The sequence below is a fragment of the Python bivittatus genome, unplaced genomic scaffold, assembly GCF_059951505.1.
Source record: "Python bivittatus isolate LINGU-HERP-01145 unplaced genomic scaffold, Pbiv_v1 ctg000530_np1212, whole genome shotgun sequence".
Taxonomy (NCBI): Eukaryota; Metazoa; Chordata; class Lepidosauria; order Squamata; family Pythonidae; genus Python; species Python bivittatus.
In genome coordinates this window covers 658,149-680,314 of record NW_028277085.1, presented here as the reverse complement: position 1 = coordinate 680,314, position 22,166 = coordinate 658,149, and the positions used below count along the sequence as shown (strand labels likewise).

The 22,166-nt window shown below is 40.7% G+C and overlaps 1 protein-coding gene across 2 annotated transcripts in view; it reads left to right on the top strand.

Annotated features, from left to right (window-relative positions):
- The first annotated feature begins 353 nt into the window (after positions 1-353).
- The window catches only part of ADAM10 (ADAM metallopeptidase domain 10), a 32,347-nt gene continuing 10,534 nt past the window's right edge, over positions 354-22,166 (top strand). The window contains exons 1-10 of one of the 2 annotated variants that reach the window (XM_088148249.1): positions 354-430; positions 6,305-6,455; positions 8,452-8,570; positions 11,424-11,582; positions 14,993-15,096; positions 16,009-16,155; positions 17,054-17,146; positions 17,705-17,888; positions 20,219-20,382; positions 21,339-21,522. In XM_088148249.1, coding sequence (XP_088004375.1) covers positions 8,480-8,570; positions 11,424-11,582; positions 14,993-15,096; positions 16,009-16,155; positions 17,054-17,146; positions 17,705-17,888; positions 20,219-20,382; positions 21,339-21,522 — 1,126 coding nt within the window. In that variant the 5' untranslated portion in view covers positions 354-430; positions 6,305-6,455; positions 8,452-8,479. Of the gene's footprint in view, positions 693-6,304; positions 6,456-8,451; positions 8,571-11,423; positions 11,583-14,992; positions 15,097-16,008; positions 16,156-17,053; positions 17,147-17,704; positions 17,889-20,218; positions 20,383-21,338; positions 21,523-22,166 lie in introns of both variants that reach the window. The other variant, XM_088148248.1, reaches the window with a different exon arrangement.

Here is a 22,166-nt window from a genome sequence, read left to right as displayed (position 1 = left end):
AGAAGCGCCTCTCCCTTTAAGTCCAGCCCCGCCTCGCCTGCCCACGGAGACTGTTGCGCAGGCGCAGCCCGATGGCGCAACACCCCCGCCCGTCCTTCCCTTCCCAGAGATCACGTGACGCCGGAGAGGGCGCGTGAAAGGAAAAATAAGCGCGTCTTCGGAAAAGCAGAAGGGGCGTGGCCAGGGAATTCTCCCGGGGATGGGCGGGCTCTGGCGAAGCCGCGCCTCTTCCCCTCCCGGGCGCCGACTGTGACTGGCTGCGCCGCGCTGGCGGGCGGGCGGGCGGGCGGGCGGGCGCGCGCCGAGGGAGGGGAGCTGCTGGCCGCGGGGGCGCGCGCGGCGTGCGCTGACTGGCCGGCCCAGCGGCTGACCGGCGTGTGAGGCGCGCGCGCGCGCGCCCGTCCGCCTGAGGGAGGGAGCTTGTTCTGAGGTACTTTTGGTGGGAACCGGAGCCGAGGCCGCGGGCGGGCGGCGGCGGCGGCGGCGGCGGGAGCAAGAGGAAGCGGCGCCGCGCGGTCTCTCCGCCCTTCCTTCCCCGGCCGGGCGGATGCTTTGTGGGTAGGCGGCGGCGGAGAGGCGGCCGCCTGGCTGTGGCTGGCGGCGGCGGCGGGGCCTGGCCGGGCCGGGCCGGGCGACGATGGTGCTGCTGAGGGTCCTCGTCCTGCTCTGCTCCTGGGCGGCCGGAGCCGGAGGTAAGGCACGCCGCGGGCCCCTGCTCCCCGCGACCGAGCGCCCGCCGCGCCCGCCGGCTGCCGCCGGGGCCGCGCTCCTCCCGCCGCCTCCCTTTCCGGGCGCCCCCGGCCAGGCGAGGGCCGTCGTTCGCGCCGCCGGGCTCTGCTCGGCCGCCCCAGCTCGCCGGCGCCGGCGCCACCGCGGCTTCCGGCTGGCGGGCCCGCGGGCCCGGAAAGTTTCCCCGGCCTGCAGGCGCCCCGCTCCGCGCCGCCTTCAGCCCGGCCTGAACTTCGGCGGACTTCGCCCTCCGCGTCACAGTCGGGCGCTGGGCGGGGGGCCGTCTGCGAGGCCGCGGGGCGCCGGCCGCGGCTGGGCACCCTCCGGGGGGAGCCTGCGCTGGTCCGCCCCCGCCCCAGAGGAGCGCGCCCCTCGTGCGACCGCGACCGCTCCCCGAGGGCCGACGCTCTCTCCTCGCGCCGGGGGCGCAGCCCGTCGCCCGCTGGCGCGCCCCGACCCTCGTTTTTCCTCTGCCGAGCGCTCGGGGCTTCGGGAAGGGCCGCTGGGTGCGGTTGCGATAGTGCGGGCGCGGCGTGATGTAACAGGCCGCCTGGGAGGGACCGAGAGCAGGAAGCGGCGGAGGGTGTGCCTGCGGGGCAAGGTCGGCGGCGTGGGGTGGCCGCCGAGAAGTTGCGCCCGCGGCCGTCTTGCCGCTTGAGGCGCGGCTCGCGGCGAAGTCCCGCGGCGTGCCTTCTGAGCAGCGCTCGGGCCGGAAAGCGGAAGGAAGCAGCCCTCCGTTTCTATGAGGTGCGAAAGAGGGTTTCGCACAGGGCTGGCGCTTGGAAAGTCCCCGCGTGAAGTTTGAGAGTTCACGTAGTACAGTAGTTTATCGGTTCGGCAGTAAGTTGTCTATTGTTTGAGCACGCTCAGTCGGAAAGGAGGTATCTGGGGGGACATCCTTGCAGGATGCTTTTCTGAAGCCCCCCCCCGGGCAACAGAAGAGGAAGAGAGCCAAACCTTCTCCCCAGCTGTCTGCCGCACCTTCAAATAAAGGAAGTGTAAAACTGTGGCAAGGAAACGTTAGGAATAGAAAGTGGGTATCCTGCCTAAGAGCGGGTAGCAAAAGCAAAACCATACCGAGGCCTCTCATACTGCGGGGCTTCGTAGGCCAGTTTAGGGCTGTTCTGTTAAAATAATGTAAAAGAAAATCTGTATGCGCTCATGGGTTGCTCTGAAATGTGTTGCAAATCCATAAAATGTATCATAAGGTCTTGAACAGTTAGTTAAGATGAAGCCTAGCAGTGTTAATATTATATTCACCTGCTTCATATTGTACCTTTCTGTCATTTAAAATGGCTAAGAAGTACAAAATACTATATTAATGAATTAATTAGTTGACATAGTATATTTCCAAATGGAAAATATCAGTAATGTTATCACTATATTAAAACATCTCAAAACACTAAACTAAAAATATGGCCTGATGTTCTTCCCGAAAGAGTGGGAATACAATCCGAGGGTAAGTGTTCCAGTTTGGGAGTGAAGTAGAGAAGAAACATCTTACGTGCCTGTTAATCAGGGAACACTTTATGGATAAACTTTACCAAGACCAACTATCTCTGAAACTAATGATGTTGACATACTGTATATAATCTGTTCCTTGTCACGATCGTTACATGGAAGACCAAGAACAGGCATGGGCTGAGGAGTTTCCTTAGAACAGTTTTTTAAAATTTTGAATCATATATATCTGGATCAGTGTACATCAGAAAACATTACACTTAATCCTAGCCCAGTACCTCGGTCTTGTCTGGGTTTTCATTCAGCTTGTTCACCTTCCTCCATTGTATTTGATCAACAGCACTATTCTGAACATTTCATTCTTTCCCTTGTAGAACTTCAGTATTCAACGCATGTAACTGTTCAAGAATTTGCAGTCTTCAGTTTTCTGAAAATAAACTTTCCATATCTCAGCACATATTTAGAAGTTGTTTCCTCAGGGCTAAACTATTCTTGAAAATGTATGACCTGTGTTGTTAAGGTTGTTGATAAAGTTAATAGCACAGTCATTTCAGTTTCACCTTCTGCAATAAAAACCACTGTTTCCAGAAGAGAAAATCTATGGTTGCAATTATGTAAATGTGTTTTGGCATTTCTTCAGCAGTTCCAATCTTCAATATACTTCTAAAATTGGACTAAGTACTGGATTCATATAGTACTTAAAAACAGCCAGCCAACCAACCAACCAGAACTGAGTCAGAGCTCACCACAGGAAAGGAAAAAAACAATAAATTCTGGAATTTTTCCTATTTTTGAGTTGATTAAGGAACAGTTCAGTAAGCCAGGAAACTTATGCTTTTTTAGATATCATTTTACGCTAAGCACAGTTTCTGTCAAATATCATAGTTCAAACAATCATGAGAAGCTTAGTTCAAGTGACCTGGAGGTAACTTTGGCATTTTCCTTCCCTTTCCTTTTGTGCAAGAAAGAGCAAAAGCTTTTGTTTTCGCTTTTGAACTAAACATTATTCCGTACTATATTACATTCAAACTCTGCCAAATGTTGTAGGCAGAAATAAATTGTTAATTAAATGCCTGGTGTAGTGGATAAGAACTGCAGACTAGGACATTTCCTGGTTCAGATCTTTCTTCTGCCACTGAAGCTTGTTAGAGTGCATTTCAGATCATCTTTGAAAACATAGTCCATGAAGTATAGAGATCTGTGTTGGAATGTGCTTATCCCTAAAATATTGTTTACTTTCTTCACAAAGAATGCATGTATATTTATTTACTTTGTGACTAGAAAATCAGTAAGTTTTAAAGATAACTCTTCTTGGGAGTATTTGTTCAGTTTTCAACCATGAAATCAGTTAAATAATTATGTATTTCAACAGCTTGCGTATGCTTTCAACAACAGACATTTCCAAGAATTGCTGCACATTAGGAAAGTATCTTCTTAGTCTTAACCACTAGGACTAATGGGGTGGTGGTCTTGGATCTTGTTTATTTGCTGGTGGAAGGATGAGGTTAGAAAGATAAATTTTTGCCAACACTGGATCTGCTGTTGCTGGTGGGAAGAATCTGGGAGTAGTTGTGTGTTTGGAACAAATGTTTTAAATACTCTGTATTCAGAATGATTTAATTTGCTCTACCTATTACACTGTTTATGTTTAAAGAACAAGCAATTATTATTTGCCTTGTATTTTGGAAGCTTAATTTTCAGCCCTTGGAAATTTCAAACTCTATAGGATTCTTTTATTTTTCCCCTTACTAGAAGCAGTTTAGTAAGCTAAAACGAAGCAGTGACATTTATAACTGTTTTCTTACCTTTATTGCTCCAAGAATTAAATACACTTTCCTTTAGGAACTTGTTTTAAATTTGTATGAAATTGTATTTGAAATACTAAGTACCAAAATATTCCACCCCAACCCAAAGTACAGAAAAGATTGTCAGTGTGGTGCATTGTATCATGAGTTTGAAAAGTCTCTTCTCAGCCACACTTGTGGAATCCTGTAGATAAAGTATCGACTTCTTTGGAAAGTCAGAGAAATAAATGTTGCCTCAAGGTTGATCTTAACAGCTACATCACTAACTCAGATTCCAGCTCATTTGAATAGTCTTTGTCAAGTCACTGTTTCCTGGTCTTAGGCAAAAACACTTGCCTATGTTAGTTGAGGGTGATAAAGAAATGGTTGAAAAAAATGTTGCTGAATGTTTAGACTGAAAATTATATAAATATAAGTGCCAAAATAATATATTTTCTGGTAACAACTTCCCGAGTTGCCATAACCTAATATTTCTTTTGACATGGTGAAAGTCTCCAGTTTGTAGTTACTTTTGCCGCAAGGGATGGGAAACCTTGGAATATCCAGAATAGTTGTGGGATGTAATGTAACTAAAAATGTAAACTAGTGCATTTTTATACAAACAAGCAAAAATTAGGAAACCCTTCCACACTGGAATAAAAAGGTGTGTGTGTTGGTGTTGCTGGTAAAGCTTTTTTTTTTTTTTTACTTCTTTCTACTGAATCAGTAATTTGCATGCATACTGACAGATTTGGATAACTGCATTTTCAATTGAGGCCAAACTGGTGTCTAAAGTAAATAAATCCTGCATTAGCTTTTATAATTACAGAGGTATCCTTGGAAAAGAAAGGGAAATATTCCTGTGTTTGGTATGAATGGCCAAGTTGAGAGTTTTGTTTTCCAGTTAAGTAAGTTCCCAAAGTAAAGCTTTGTCATAATGCACTGAGATTTGCCAAGTACAGTATGTTTCTACAAGTCAGGTGTTAAGAACAGGAAATAAAAGCAAGCACCAATTCCTGTATACAGCAATTAAAGAGGCATGAATGTTTTTTGTGAATCTCTGCCTCCCTGTAAGAAAGCAGAGATACTGAATTCCACTAAATCAACCTGATGTACAAGAGTCATTCATTGCATCTTGCTGCTATTATGAATGATTGTTTGAATACTTAATTAAAAATGAATGAAACACAGTTCTGCAAATGCTTAAGCTTTGGACTCAATGGAGAAATGCAATAGTATCTTGTAAACCAATTCTTACTTACCAATCTATAAATGTGCAACTGTGTGTGTGTGTGTGTGTATGTGTGTGTGTTAGTGGAATTGGCCGGTACATTGATCAAGTGACGATATATGTTATGTTTAGTTTCTGTTTAAAACTTAATTACGAAAATACTCAAAGTCTATTTCCACTCTCAAATTTATAGATAAAAAGAACCCAAAATTAAAAAAAAAAAACAATTACAGTCAATGTAATAAACAAAAATGACTATTCTCAAATAAATAGAATATAGATTCCAACCTTCCATGTAGAAATGAAAAATATTTTTCTGGTGAAAAAACCCAAGAAATTAACGTATTCATATTAATTATACTAATCAAATTATTTATAATCCAATTACTCTAGAAGAGTTTTCCATAAACTTACTATTTTTCTATGTCAGTTTTATGAAGATATTTCTTTGCCTCTTTTGTTTACTAGATTAATGTATTTGCATTCAACAAACTGCTTGTTTAACCAAAGAAATGTGGAACAGTCTGGCAGCTTTGTCTGTCAGGAGATACAAAAGAAGTCTTTCTTTCTCTCTTGGAAAAAGGGATTTACTAATGCTTGGCAGTGTTGCATGCAACTGTAATTTTGTGTAAAGAAGAGCCTGATGATAGCTGTTTACAAACTCCCTGTCACTACATTTGTACTTTTTGACAGGAAGAAGCATGTGCTTCAATTTGGGGAAAAGAAAAACACCTTGACCTCAGATGGATAGTTGCACATGTGTTTGGACACCTTTGTTGGTTATACCTGGAGGAAAGCTTTAAAATGGAACACATGCACTGGAATTTGAATATGCTTTTAGATTTCATGTTGTCTACTCATTTCATAATTTCTATTTCTGCAAGCTCTTGTGTTTCTTTTTTCTGTCATAGCTTTAAGTGCATTGTCTCCATTTCCTTGTTCTGCCATCATGCATATTTATGAATTGATGTTTTTTATGCTTTTAAAATAATGTAATTGCTTTTTCTTCTGTTAATGAATCATAATTCATTTTTGTTAACAAAAACTTTAATGTAGGCTGTGCTCTGATTAATGCACCCATCCACTCTTTTGTTTGCAGGTCAATATGGAAACCCTCTAAATAAATATATAAGACATTATGAAGGACTGTCATATGATGTGGATTCATTACACCAAAAACACCAGCGTGCCAAAAGAGCAGTATCTCATGAAGACCAATTTTTGCGCTTAGATTTTCATGCTCATGGAAGGTAAATACCGTGTCAGTTTCCTCCACCACCATTAACTTTAGCTGAATATAGCTGAACAGTAACCATAACATCCACATTCTGTCAAAATGTAAAGTTAGGGTTCATTCTCCTGAACTCTGATATGGAGCAACAGTCCAATCTGAATCTTTTCGTTGGCTGTGAGGTAGGTATATTAGTAATCTATGTGGAACTGGGGAGTCATTGAATATTCCAGTCTGCAGTTTAAGACAAACTTTGTCTCTGCACACTTAAATCTATTTTGGGGTATTCTGTCCGTATTCAAGGTACAGATGTGAAACAATTATGTATTGGTGTATATTTAGAGGGACAAAAATATTCCCATCTGCTGAAGTTTTCCAGACTTTAAAAATGGCTGCATTCAAATATGATATGTTCTTGAGTTTATATCTGCATAAGGGGGCCAAGGACAAATATGTGCAGTGAATCTACCGTGCTTCCCTTTTCTCCCTACTGAAACTAGATAAGTTAGTGCAAATATTTATAGTTTATGCAAAATTAAGAAGAACAATCTTTTTAAAACATACATCAAAAACATGTATAAGCAGACTAATATAATTTGGTGTACATACTGGAGGCTAACTTGCTTGCTGTAATGTTACCTGTGCACAGCAGCCTGTGGTAACCCTTGTGCAAGTGCAATATGAGCCAGCACTGCTATTTGTTTCAGAACTATTCATTGCTGAAAAAACATGGCAAACATAGGTCAGCTCATCCAAAATGATCTTTATTTTTGCTCTACAGATGACTAATTCAGATTCTGCAGATGCATTTCAGTAGTTTCGTTTTAAGCAGTTCATAGTCCGAGACAAGCTCAGCAGGAACAGTGGCACATCTGGCAACCCAGAGGTTGCACCAGTCCGATGTTAGGCTTCCACAATTATGGTAGTTTGATGTTATGCCAATATTAAAGCACATTATTAATCATATTTTAACTCCTGGCTTCTTTGACTTTTTGTTTAGGTATCTTTGTGCTTAAATATACCTTGTTAGGAAAGAAAAGAAAGTGAACAGTAAAGTGTGAGAGGGCTGAAGGAATCTTCTTAACATGGAGGCAAAACAGTTTAAAACCCAGGGAGCTTGTACAACAACAAAATGCTTATGGCTAAAATAAATTAGGTAAAATAACCTGAGGTTTTCAGTTTCTTTTTATTTAACTCAAAAATGAACATTGGCTATTTTGGAGACTTAATATCCAAATCCATTGTAGGAAACCTTTTAAGCTAATTGTTTGTTCTGGTTGCCAATTCCTGGTTTTAGCTTATTGTGTTTTAGTCAGAGTTACCAAGAGAAATAGGTGCTGCTGTATAATAAAATGCATCTGCAAAGGAGTTTAATCCTGTATGTGGTTTTCTGTGAGAAATTAAAACAAAAATAGTCAATTCATGAACTGACTGATTAGTATTAGTATCAGTAGTATTTCTGATTTGCCCAAGGCATAGAGTTGGATAGTGGAAAACCTGTTTTAGAAAATACAGATAGGAAAAAAATAACTCTCCTGAAGGCAGTTACTTCATGCATCAGATATATTGCTGTTGTCTTACTCGAATCTATGATTTTTCTGTAGCATTTTCTGTCCTACTATATAGCTAACTGGGATTAAGCTAGGATATAGCTTGAAATGCTATATTTGTAATTTACAAAGCCTAGCTTCCATATTCAGATAACATATATTTTCCTGTAAATAGTTGAAATATGATTATACTTCAGGTAACCAAAAATCCTTGGTTGTAATTATGATGTGACACTTTGCATGGGGCTTCAGATTATGTTGGTCCCCTACAAATTTTAAGGCAAATGAAGGTGTGGGGTGAAAGCATAGATCTTGCCCTCTGCTTAGACATAAGCACATACCAAATAAAAGCACTAAGTACAAAAGGGGAAAGTGTTTAACAAGGTCGAAGATGTTCATTTCTACCTAACAGCCCATGTTATGAGGTGTTTTTGTAAATGCAATCTGTCTTTCTTCCCTTTGCAGACATTTTAATCTGAGACTGAAAAGAGATATGTCTCTCTTTAGTGATGACTTTAAGCTTGAGATGTCAGATAAAGTAATTGATTATGATACCTCCCATATTTATACTGGGCACATTTATGGTAAGTGCAGTAACGGTGGTTTCTGTCTTGAACTAGTAATAGCTCCTTGCTTAGGTCTTTCTTGCGGTGCAGAGTAGTAGGCCATTTTCTCAGTAATTGAAACAATTTTAGAAACTTCATTTTTGTCTTTAAAAAGTTGCCAGAAAGAGCATTTATACATTTCACATTCCTTTTTCCCTTTTGTTTTATCATAATTCTATCTTTCTGAAAAAAATGTCTGATTGAGTCTGTTCCATTTAACAGTATGATAGCTCAGAAGATCCTACATTTATGAGATGCTGCTGCACTCCTTGGACTGTTCCATTTCACACTAAAAGCTTTGCACCACACTCCATGTGGAAATGTGGCATATTGGAGCAGTGTATTTTTTCCCACGATAGACTCTTGCATGGGGAACATTCTGCAGCCTAAGAATTTGTGCTTCATGGTATTTTTGAATGTAGTACTAAACTATTAGTTCTCATAATGTCAGGATTGAAGAAAAGCTATTCTTGAATTAAGTTTTTTTCAGCACACTTGGTGGAAGTGAAAGCAAAATAAAAATGTTGCTTGTGACTTTTGCAGTGAAAATAATTCTACATGGGAAGTAAACTGAGTAAACCCTAAGATTTAAAGATGTGGGAAGTAAGATAACAGGGTCTAGACTGAAAAGTAATATAGCATAGGAATGGTTAAATAGATATTTTTATAACTTCAGGAATAATAAAATCATATTTAAAAATATACTATAAAGTAAGTGAAATTTAGCTGAATAAAAACAAGGTAGATGCTTAGAGTAATATACAGGTAGTCCTTGACTTATGACCGTTCATCTAGCAACCGTTCGAAGTTACAACAGCACTGGAAAAAAGTGACTTGCAACCAGTCCTCACACTTATGACCGTTGCAGCATCCCCGCGATTACGTGATCATGATTCAGGTGCTTGGCAACCATCACACATTTACGATGGTTGTAGTGTCCTGCAGTCGTGATGTCTTGCTTAAGGACCACTGTAATTCGCTTAATGACCACAGCAAAAAGGTCATAAAATCGTGCGGTCATGTGATGCCTCACTTAATGACTGCATTGGTTAATTAATTTTCCGGTCCCTATTGTGGTCATAAGTCGAGGACTACCTGTAGAAGGAAGAAAACTAAGCTGTAGGAGTGTTTAAAATGGGCAGAAAGAGAATGTGTAAAATGGATCGGGTGCAAATAGAAGGGAAGAGAGATTAGATAAAATCAGGCATGGTTAGTGGTAGGTGTGAAGAATAAGGAACATTTGAGGGTTGGTCATATAGGTGAAAGCAAAAAGAAGAATTAGATGCAACAGCTTACAGCAAATTCTGCAGCTGAACCAGAAGGCTTGACACATGGAGATGTGAAAAGCTTTGTGTAAAAATGGTAGATTTACTAATCTGTTCCAGAGAAAATTGTGTATTTACATAAAAGGAAGAACTTGAATCACTTTGTAGCACTAAGTTTAAGTATGAGAACACGGGACACAGAAAAGGACCAATTTCCAGTGTATTCCTTTGGTCTTCTGGGCAAGAATTATGTAATAAGAATTGTGAAGTACATCCCATCTAAAATGAATGAGATTTGCTCCTGTTTTTAAAATAATAGTAATTTGCATGATTACGGAAAGAAAACCAAGATACCACTACATAATGGTTGTTTTAGTTATCTTGCTAAGAAATTTAGGTATGTGAGTTGAAGATAACTATATGCCCAAGGAATATATCTACTTGAAGAAAAATGGTCCATGCTTGGATCCTATCCAAATCGTTACCCAAACCAACCAGTTGATGCAATAGTCTACTGTTGGTTCATTTAATGCCCTCTTCTTCAGCCGGAAGGGTTCTTAGAACGGCTTACACATCTATTAAAAAAAGACAGAGCGTCTGCCTTCAGTCTATGTTACTTGCTTAGATCCGTTAATGTCCATTCTGATTACATCTGTATGTTCAGGATGACTAAAAGATAACCTTTCATTTTTCCTTGGATGTTTTGGGCAGTTGCACTCTTGGCTTTGAACTTGGGCTGTGCATGCTTTGAAAATGATCTCCCATTAAAAGGCAGGGTGATTCCAGAGGTGCTGTACTTATGCAAGGGCTAAATCGCCTTGTGGAGATCATTTTCAAAGCGTGCACAGCCCTTGTATGTACCTGTGCAGAATTTACCTGGAAGCAGTTTGAACCACTATTGCCACGTGCAAGCCTTGAGTGGTGGAAAGAATATTTTTAAATGGCCAAGTAAACTTCTGCTTTTCTGAATTTAAAACATCCTTTATTTAGTTTGTGTGAAAGGGGTAGTGCACCTGACTCTCATGAACTTTGTAATGGGGTCTTATTTTTAAAGAAAAAAAAGCCAATAAATTACTTTGAGAAAAGGGAGTAGGAATTTAAAGCATAAAAGAACTAACTGAACCATGAATTGTTATTACTAGTATGTGAAATATTTACTGATACTGGTGATAACTAGAACTTGATAGAGGCATGTGCATGAATGCCACATTAGCTTCCTGATCACTTGCTGAGAAGTAATACTCAAATTCAGGAAAATTGGCCACCCTAACCATTATTTTCAGATTTCAAACTTGTATCTACTTCAGATTTTACAATCTAAAATAAATGTTATAGTAAGCTGGCTATTGAGCATTAATTTAAAGTATATGGTTCAAGAATCCTGGAGAAAATGAGTAGTGGTGCAGCTATTTCCTCTAGCGGCCAGAGCATTTTAATGGTGCTTTAATGGAGAAGGCAGGTAGACCAGGAGGCAAGAAGGCTTCAATTATTGGCAAGGTTAGCCGAGATTCCTAACTCTTGCTGGTAACTGATGCCTATGAATAACCCTATGTACTTTTTTAAACAGGTGAACAGGGAAGCTTTAGCCATGGATCTGTTGCTGGTGGAAGATTTGAAGGATTCGTCAAGACTCACACTGGAACCTTTTATATTGAGCCAGCAGAAAGATATATTAAGGACAAAACCCTGCCTTTTCATTCTGTCATGTACCATGAAGATGATATCAGTAGGTTTTCATTCTGTGCTGAAAATATGCCATATAGGATAGATATACAAAAGCTGTGAGTGAGTGAGGTTTTCAGAACAATAACTCTTAAATAGAATACCCTGATGCTCAGTAAGCATTTGCTCTTCCACTGCTGTAGAGGGACGCCTGTCCTGAGCATGGTGAGCCACTTTGTCGCTTGGAAAATTTTATAATCCTCACAGACCTGACTGTAGTGAGAAATGTTCTTTGAAGTGTTCACCCAAGTTCCTTAGCTTCATGTCATATTGTTCAAAGTATCCCCTGAAGTATTCAGCTAATATAAGCAACAAGCGCCTAAATGCACAAAGCTCTTAATATTATGTTAAGATGCGACCCTTCAGCAGTAATTGCTAATAGTATTATGTGCAATAAAATCAGGCTATCTGACATAGATTTGTTACTTCCTCATCCCTTCTATTTTTAAAAAGGGCCACCTTTTCCATTTGGAAGCATGTTGGTATCAGTAAATATTGAGAACAAACTCATCATGTTGTCAGCTGCCTATTTAAGTTAGGAAGCCCTGTATTCAGAGCAGCCTCTAGTATTGGGACTGTATTGTAGGAAAATCATGATCTGTAGATCACATTGTCTATATAAAGGACTGGCCTTCTAATCTGCATCCATTTTCTATCTGTTACCTCTGGGATCCCTGCATTTTACCTTTGGTATGCTTCAGATTTGTATTCAGTCACAGATTTCCTCACAAATTACATTTCCTGATTCCCTCAGACAACTTGACTACTTTTGTTTCTCTCACAGAAACTAGAATGTCTCATCAAATTTGAAAATCGAAAGATTCATGAGCCAACCAAAGCGTTGAGCTAATCATGGAACTTTTGTTAGAAAGCACAAGCTGTGTAATGCGATAGGGATTCTAATATTGTTTTGTTATTGTTTTGACAGAAAAAGAGCCAAAGGATTATTTTAAGTCAGCCCAGTTTAGGGGATCTAAACAGCTTACTGCTAGTAGTTCAGGTCACTCAAGTTGGAAAATACTGGATAGATCTTTAACAAATATGTCAAAAGTCTCACTAGCTTTTCACAAAGAGACCCCCATGCCCCTGATTCAGTGTGTAGTTTACAGTGCCAAACATTTTGTAATGTTCCTATTTGTAGAATAAGAAGTACTTAGAGGAATTTTGAGAACATTGTACATGAAGCTAACAAGGTTACAGTCAGTTCAGGCAAACGCTTTGGATAAAGAAATCTATATTGTTAATGAGCCCTTCCTTTGCCCATATTTTAGGTTTTGCAAAAATATTCTGTTAGTGCTTTTTGGACATAACAATGGGGCATATGTTCAGCATGACAATGAAGTCTTATTCAGAGCTGAAACAAAAGCCATTTCTACAAATGAGGATTATATTGTCTGTTTCCTACAAAGTCCTTTGTTCACGTTGCTCTCTCTCAAATTAATGACCAGATAAAGACAACCCTTTAAATTCTGATTTAAGATATAGGCAAATTATTTAAAATTCTCACTCTCAATCTGTATTCATACTCTAATGGGATAGCATTAATTATTGAAAACAATGGTTTTGCCAGGAGGGAGAGAGTTACAATTCTTTCCATTTTGGTTGAGACAAATTGCCTTGGTTGGGCATTACTTGGGCCTTGCCATAAGACATTGCAGAAGAGGTTGGAAATTGAGAGCAGCAGCTGTATGAAAATCCTGGAAGCAGTTCTGGACATGACATGCAGCATGTTCTTGCTACTGATGTTGAACTGCGATGGAAAATAGTAACGCTTACTGGCCTTTTCATTATTCTCAGAATAACCTGTCTCTTTGGTTGTATTTGCTTGGATCAGAAGGATAAAGTTGCAGTAAACCTAAAATGGAAAGGGGAAGGATATACTGTAGAAGCTGATCCAGATCAGCAGACAAAGATCCACAGGTTGAAGTGAAAAAAGACCAGTCATGTAAATTGACAGATGCAAAGAACCCCACAGTTTGCTCATGTTACACTGCTGCTGTGTGAGCTGCACTGGCTTCCAGTTTCTTCTAGGTGCGATTCAAGGTGCTGGTTATCACCCTAAATGGCACAGGGCCAGGTTATCTGTGGGACCACCTCTTCCTGAGGATATCCGCCCATTCCACCAGGTCAGATAAGGTGGGCATGCTCCAGGTGCCTTCCCTTAAATGTTCCCATCTAGTGGGACCTAGATAGCACGCCTTCTCAGTAGCAGTCCCTGACATCTAGCAGGCCCCTGCCATCCTAGCCTTCTGGAAAGCCTTGAAGACCTGGCTTTTCCCACAACCATTGAGGTATAGTGAGGCTGGACCCCAGTAAAGTTGATTGTTGATGGGTGTGGGTGCCAGGAGTTTTTGTGATGGTTTTATATTTTTTACTGCTTTTATTGTTGTTTGTAAGCTGCCCAGCATTGTGCATAACATGGTGGCTGTGTAAGTCTTTTAAAGAAATAAATGGATCATGCAATATGTGCAAGATATTGCTGTAAAGAAAAGGTATTAATTGTCTAAAGTGGATAGTTCTGTGTCAAAGGACCCACTATTGAAAACAACTAGGAATAATCCAGTGATTCAAGATTGTACCCAGGTTGGTTCTTATTATGATGCATTGGCTTAAAAGGGAAGTTTCATTTATCTGCTGTTTTATTAAACTATGCAGATTAGAATTGGCTTGTTCTTGTACTGAAACTCTTTTTAGCCAGCAAGGAGTCAACAATGAATCATTGCCAGGGCAAATCTTATCACTTGCTTGAAGATTGCTTGGATCCTGACTTATGTTTTTAGAATGCATTGGCTTTGGATGACTGATAATAATACTGCAATGCAAATATCCATAAAAACAGCATTAAAAAGCATGACTGATTTGAACAGCAGACTAAAGCCGTAGCATTAGAAAGCCTTAGTAAATATGTTTTGAGCACTATACTAAACAGTAAAAGGTGGAAGATTGCTTTACTCTCGATGGCAGATTGTTCCACAGTGCGCAAACCACATGTAGAACTGAGCCTGAAAAGGAGATATGGCAATCATGGGGGACTGCAGGTGCTTGGGTTTTGTGCCAAATTTACCTTTAATAGAAAAACAAAGCATCTGGGGCACCTCCTATTAGCATCTCTGTAATACGTTTATGCAAACCGAATCTCTTTAATGCCTCACCCTCCAGAGAGAGAGAGAGAGAGAGAATTATCCACAGCTTGAATTCAGCTTCCTTAAAATTGTTACTGATACTAGATATTCCTTAACTTCTTTGCCCTTTTCCACTGTTTTGACATTACTAATTTTAAAACAGATCATGTTTGTTTTTCCACTATTGTTAAAACAAACATGATTTGTTTTAAAATTAGTAGTTGAGTATCTTAATTTAAAACCATTTGTAGGGGAAAATATGTGCCAACAAGTCTCTTGGTTTCTGTTTTAGAATATCCACATAAGTATGGACCGCAAGGTGGTTGTGCAGATCATTCTGTCTTTGAAAGAATGAAGAAATACCAAATGACTGGCACTGAAGAGCCAAGACACCAGGTATCAAATATTAAATGAATGATTTGATAAAATACCTGTTATCTTTCATGTGTATCTGCTCTTGATCTGATCACAGACATGGATAAGCTATATTCTGCTATTGACATGACATGACAAAGACAAGCTACTGACTTACCTAATTTTGAACTGATATGTCATTAGCACACAATGTTTCTTAAAGTCTTCTCAGTTTGAATTTGCCATATGTTCTGAGAGAGGTTTGGATTTTTTGCAAATATCTACTATGCAAAACTGGTTGAACTTTTCTTTGAGTGTAACAATGTAGTGAACTTTATATTTTTTTCCTAAAAGTCATGAAAACTATATATAGCTACAAACGTGAAACCCATAGGTTGAGTTGGTTTATTAGGTTTTTAAAATTTCTGTTAAAATTAATGGCAGGTTTTAAGAACATTTCAAGTACCTGACAGCAGCAAGCCTAAAAACCTGGCTAACAATTTCCTCAGGCTGCAGAAGTGTGACCTTCTTTATTCAAACATTATTCATGCATTCAGCTGGCTCATGAGCTATTTTATTTCCTTTTAGTCCTTGGATAAGCTTTGTGTGAGCCAAATTAATTGGAGACAAATGTTCTTCAAAGCCAAGTTACTCTACCAGCACATATAATAGCAGAAATTTGGCTGGCTGCAAGCAGCTGTAATTGTGAATGGGACAGACCTGTATCAGGCAGGTTAAAGATGAAGAGAGGTACTACTATAGGCTGGAGAATAGTGGTCCTGAAATTGGCATGTTCTTATAGGTTGCTCCAGAAAATGATGAGCTCTGTACCCTTGTTTTAGTCCTCTTATTCTCACATACAACCTGGACTCTGAATTTTTTTGAAATGGAAGGCTATATAAATATCTTGTGTCTAAATATAATTAAGTTCCTTGGCTCCTTATGCTTTACCAGCCTTCTGAAGAACATAGCAGACAGGACCCTGAGCTCTTGCGGAAAAAACGAGCTGCGCAAGCTGAGAAGAACACTTGCCAACTCTATATTCAGACCGATCATCTCTTCTTTAGGTATTACGGAACCCGAGAAGCTGTGATTGCACAGGTAAGCCTTGGGTGGTTGCTGCAGAGGGTCGGTCTCTTTTTCAAAATAAAGGACAGGAGAGTGAGAGAGCTTTCATATGCCATGTTACAATACTGCGTGAATGATGGTGTGATTGTTCCAGGGCGTTTAAAAGTATACTACTACAGGTATCTTTTTTTTTCAGCAAATTATGTGTACAAGTGTGATAACTGCAGAATCTGTATTACTTCATGGAAGTGCACTATGGCATCTTTAGAAGAAAGATAAGAAAAAAAATTGAACGTGCAGTAAAATTAATAAGATAATATTGTTGACGCTCAGAGGAAGAGGACATGCTTTGCATGTGAACGGGTCTGGGTTATGTCTGTGGCCCTGGCGAATGGGGCTGAGAAGGATTCCTGTCTGAATCTCTGAAGAGTTTCTGTCTGCCATTTTCAGAATTTGCATCTTGTGCATAGCTGTAGTTGGACACAATAATGCATAGGGACCTAGAAGAACATGGGCAAGCACTGAGATTGTATGCTCCCTTCTGCCCTGCATCCTAGGAGGAGAAATATGTGAGAGTTTAGTTTCACTTTAGATGTTTCCTGGTTTCTTCCAGGGCAACCAGGAATCATTGTTTAAAATAACTTTTGATTTGTAAATCAAGCCCCAGGTTCGTCTTGCTTGTTTTGACAATTAACTATAATCTCAGGACTTTACTGAAGTGAAACTGAAATCTGGCTTATCTCTTTGTGCAGGAGGAGAGGGCTTGAGCCAAAGGCTGTGCGTGGGTTTCTTTCTGCTTGAGGGCAAGCACTAGAGTATGGCGCAGAGTTACATGCCAATTCTGACAAGCTAGAATTAGGGGAACTAATCTTGCAGGTTTCAGAGGGAACTGTATCCACAGCCACAATTTTCAACTTCCCCTTTCCTTTAGATTTCCAGCCATGTTAAAGCGATTGACACAATTTACCAGTCTACAGATTTCTCAGGAATCCGAAATATCAGTTTTATGGTGAAACGAATCAGAGTAAGTATACAGAAACTTCATTGTGGAAGTCTTTATTCTTTATGCTGATTTAGTTGTATTTTTCTCTTTTTATTGCACAATACTTATGGCAAAACAGTAGTTGCTGGTAGAGGACTGGATTTCTTCTTCCACTGACAAGCCCTAATAGCTAGTAACTTTTAATTTATTTATATGACTGCTCTGCTTTTTCTAGTGCATTTATGTTGCTGTCTTTTTCTTGCAAATGTGGCTTTTTGACTTGACAGTTTGCATAGGCAAAGCTGAAGGATGTCTCTACTGCCCTGTTAGTTCCATATTTTGATTTCTAGAGGGTGGATCAACTCAGGTGTTTATCTTTCACTGTTTCGTGGCAATAACCTTGGGCCATAACTTGTACGTAATAGAATTTCAATGCCCATCAAAAACACTGCAGAGTTCTTACCTCATCTCTGTGCTTTATGGTGGGTAATGTTCACACCATTCTTCTGTGAGTCATCACTTGTGAAAACAAGTAGGTGTGGATTTTTTTTTACTTTGTCAGAAAGCGATGTCTAACAGCATACAATATTTTTCTTTCAGATCAACACTACCCAAGATGAAAAAGACCCTTCTAATCCCTTCAGATTTCCGAACATCGGCGTAGAGAAATTTCTGGAACTTAATTCTGAGCAGAATCATGATGATTATTGTTTGGCCTACGTGTTTACTGATCGTGATTTTGATGATGGTGTCCTTGGCTTGGCCTGGGTTGGAGCACCTTCGGGTAAATAATCTTTAAATATATTGGACAGAAGGGAAGTACAGAGCACCACCTCTTGCATAGAAGAGATTAAATTCATTGAGCTAAAAAGACATTTGATTGCATGTCTGGAGGGCTGCTGCCAAACAGAGTCCTGGATGAAACACATCCAAGGTCTGGCTTTATATGATAGGCTCACTAATGTAGTTGGTTTATTTCTGCTCCAGATAAAGGGGCAACCCTCTGCCCAGTGTACAGAAGCAAACCCCTGTTTGAGGGGATATTGTCTTTCCCTTCTCATGCACCTTACTCTTCCAAAATCATTTGGCGAGCAGGAGATTTATTGGTTATACGCTCCTGTGGAGCTATGACTAAAGCCTGATGTTTGGAGAAGATGGTTTCATCTAGAGGTGGGAGGGAGGGAGGGACAGATGAATATAACTGCTCAGTTTCCTACTTAAAATGTATGAGGTAATCTTTCCTTTGAGTTGGATGTATAAAACTACTTTTTATAAAAAATAGTCGCCTGATTATCAGTTCTCTTTATGAATTAATTTAAGCTGAGCTCTAAGGACTTTCCCCCCCACATTAGAAGAGCAACAATAGTAAGGTGCACGTGTGTGTTTTAACAAGAACCTTGTTACCACAAGCCCTTGAGCCAAAGGACATCTTGCACAGTTTCTTGCGCTTGATCAAGTGTACCGTACAGAAAGTCTTCGTTTCTTTATTGGAGATGCTGTCAAATAGAAGTTGAATCCCTTCAGCTGTGGGAGTCAGTAGTCCTTGCAGCAGATGCTCAGTGTTCTTTCATGCAGAGCCACATGGCTGAATCTGGTTAGAGTAGGCATGGTCAAAAGGCTTATACAAAATCCAGCTATTTGGGTACTTCGGTTGTTGGTGTTGGGGCTGGCCTTGCAGCAGATGTGGCTGGGCAGTAGAGTAGACCTAGGGGTGAGAAGGCCTACAGCTCAGTGGCACAGCATGTCCCTTCAGTGCTCGTGCTCCAGCATCTTAGGCATGGCCAGGAAAGACTCATCAAAAATCCTGCACAGGCTGTGAAAGGTGATGACTTCAATGCAGGTCAGCCTATGTTCTCCTCTGTTTTGAAATTTACTCCCATGCTGTTGGAGAAGTTTGCCTGAAATAGGTTGAATCTCCTATTGCTAACCATCATCTCTGGCTGCATAATTATTTTACTTTCAGAAACTTGAGAAATCCTAACTTTTATCTTTAAAAAGATATTTCAAGACTGCTCCAGTTCTTTTGACATCAGATGCATTATTTACAGATACCACATTCTGAGATGTTCAGTCTGTTCTTTTTTTTTTTTTTTTTAAGATAGTGTTTTATACCTTTCAGTTTTTCCTAGGCACTTCAGGGAAACTCTTGTTTGCAGCTTATAGATCCTATCCAGATACAGTAAGATCCTAGAAAGTTGAGCGGAAGCTCTTGAAGGCTTTCAGATCTGTGTTTCTTTGACTGTAGTTCTTCCAAGAGTCATAGTTCAAATACTCAAATAGCACACTTTGTTGTTGCAAAGTACCTAGCCCAAGAATATCTGCTTATCTCAGCAAGCAGAGTGAATCATTCTTATGGGCATATTTACAGACAAATTGTGCTTTGAGAAGTTTCAGTTGAAACCACAGAGACTAAAAAATCTAACCACAGAGACTAAAAATAAAGAATCCATGGTAGCAGTACTACACAACACACCCGACCTAGCCAAATAGGTCGGAGCCAAGATTGAAGTACCCAGAATCATGGGCCTCATCAACCTCTGCCTCACTACCAACTTTCAGTTTGATGGACAAATATACCAACAAATCAGAGGAACAAGGGGCTTAAATTATAAGGAAGCAGATTTTGGTTGGGCACAAGAAAAAAAAGTCCCAAGTGTAAGGGCTGTTCATAACAGGACAGCGTGCCTTGGGAGAGGATATAGCCTCCTTCGCTGGAGGTGGTTCAGTGACGGCTGGGTGGCCTTTGGTTGGGGTGCTGCAGATACTTCAGGGGTTTCTGCAACAATCTCCAAGGCCCCTCCCAACTTTTGGCTTCTACGAAGGCCAAGCAAATCATGTGATGGTGCGTTACAGACTGCGGAAGCTGTTTTCTCTGAAGTGAGAGCCAGTGATTTTCCCTTCACCGTCCCAGATCAGCTCGGAGACCTCTCATGATTTCTGACTGGCTCACAGAATGAACATTCGGATTAAACTGATACATTTGAAGAATATCTTGGTAATAAAATGAATTGTTTAGATTAAAAGTGCTGCTTTAACTTTTGCTTAATAAGGAAGGTTTTTTTTTTCATTTTCTAATTAGTTTTGCTAAAGGTTGCTGTTTGATCTTAATTACAGGGAGCTCTGGTGGAATCTGCGAGAAAAGCAAGCTTTATTCTGATGGGAAAAAGAAGTCCTTAAATACTGGCATAATCACTGTGCAAAACTATGGTTCCCATGTCCCGCCTAAGGTCTCTCATATCACCTTTGCGCATGAAGTGGGGCATAATTTTGGTTCTCCTGTAAGTATATGTGTTCCAGCTCTCTCCCACACCAGTCCAGCTTTTACAGCAGATTCAGGAACCCTTAACAGTTGTGACCAAACCATCTCCTCTGCACACACAATTGACCACTTGTGCTCACTGCATGCTGAAACAACCCGATGAACTGGGCCAGCTAACCAGCCCTAAGGGGTATCCTTTTGCAGCAAAATGCACCTGACCTGATCTGGAAATGCATTGCTTGCAGCCTGCCAGACAGATGTTCAGAAGGATTGAGCAGTACAAAAACTCACCCAGTACAAATTGTGAAATTTCCAAGACAGCAGAAATTGGAGTGAATTTATGTAGCCCTTTATGTAATGTGCAAGCAAAGGGAGGGTTATTTCTGAAGAGCTGTAGTACCCTTTGGAGACAATGTTTCTGGGTCTAATCTCTGCCTTTTGATAGTGTTGAAATATAATGATGAAAACATGTGCCAGGGTGTCAGCAAAACAGTCCCTGTACTCACTTGCATGAGAATTGCACACCTCATTTGGACTCAGCAAAGCTGGTTGTTTTGCCTTAGTTGTGAGCTTCACATCTGATTGCTCAGAGCCCTTTCTGTTTTTATCTGCTTCTGAAATGATTTGTTGCAGTTAAATACAAATCTGACTTCAGTTGTTATACAGTCTCTTCCAATCATGTAAGTGAGGCCAGACTCTTACAGGATTGTTAACAAATAAACCAGGATAATAAAAATAATAATTTTGGTGCACTGAATTAAACAAAAATAACAGAGTCATTATCAGTGGCTATTTGGGTAATGCATTATGAAGAAGTTTGGAGTTAATTATAGGGGAGCTATTCACCTATTTGCCACTCTGCCTTTTTCCTGGGAGACTTTAACTGTCTCCTCACCTGAGCACTGCTGCTGCTTCAAGGAGCAGAAGATAACAGTGCTTCTGGTGAAGAAAGCTGATGATTTTTGTCTCTTGCAGCATGATTCTGGGACAGAATGCACTCCTGGAGAGTCCAAAAACTTGGGGCAAAAAGAAAATGGCAATTACATAATGTATGCACGGGCAACATCTGGTGACAAACTGAACAACAACAAATTCTCTATCTGTAGTATTCGGAATATCAGTCAAGTGCTTGAAAAAAAGAGGAATAATTGTTTTGTTGGTATGTATTTCTTCTAAATAATGTGATTTGTTTACTTTGCCTGTGGGATGGCTGCGAGAAGAGAAAATTGAGGGAACACCATTGGGGTCAGCTTGAGATTCTGTAGCTTTTCATCTTCTAACAGTTTATTTGGCCTCTGCTCCTCCCATGAGATGCAGATGAAGGTGAAAGAAGGCAAGTCAGCCATCACATTCAGGCCTTGTTTGAACCCCTTTGGAAACGAGAGCTGGGCGTGATGCCCTGTGTCCAGAGGGGTTGGGGCCATCCCTGGTCCTTTGGTGAGATGCCTTTTCTGGAAGGCATTTCACAAGGGGTCCCAGAGATATGGAATCAGCTGTCTTTAGGCAGTTGGAGCTGCTGGGAATCTTGCAGCATTTATTTGACATCTGTTACATTTATATCCTACTTTTTCTCTGAGGAGCTCAAGTCAGTGAGGGTGGAGTCACTTCTTATTGGTGTTGTTAATCCCACAATAACAGCCTTACGAGAAGGGTGGTCTAAGAGGTAGCGACTGGCCTGAACTCTCCCCGTGAGTTTTGTGGGTCTGTGGGCCTCCTTGTTCTCCTGGGAGTCAATATCTCTGGCAGCTTTCATGTCAGTGAGTTAGGCTGTTCTCTTAGAGTACATCTGAAACAGCCACATGA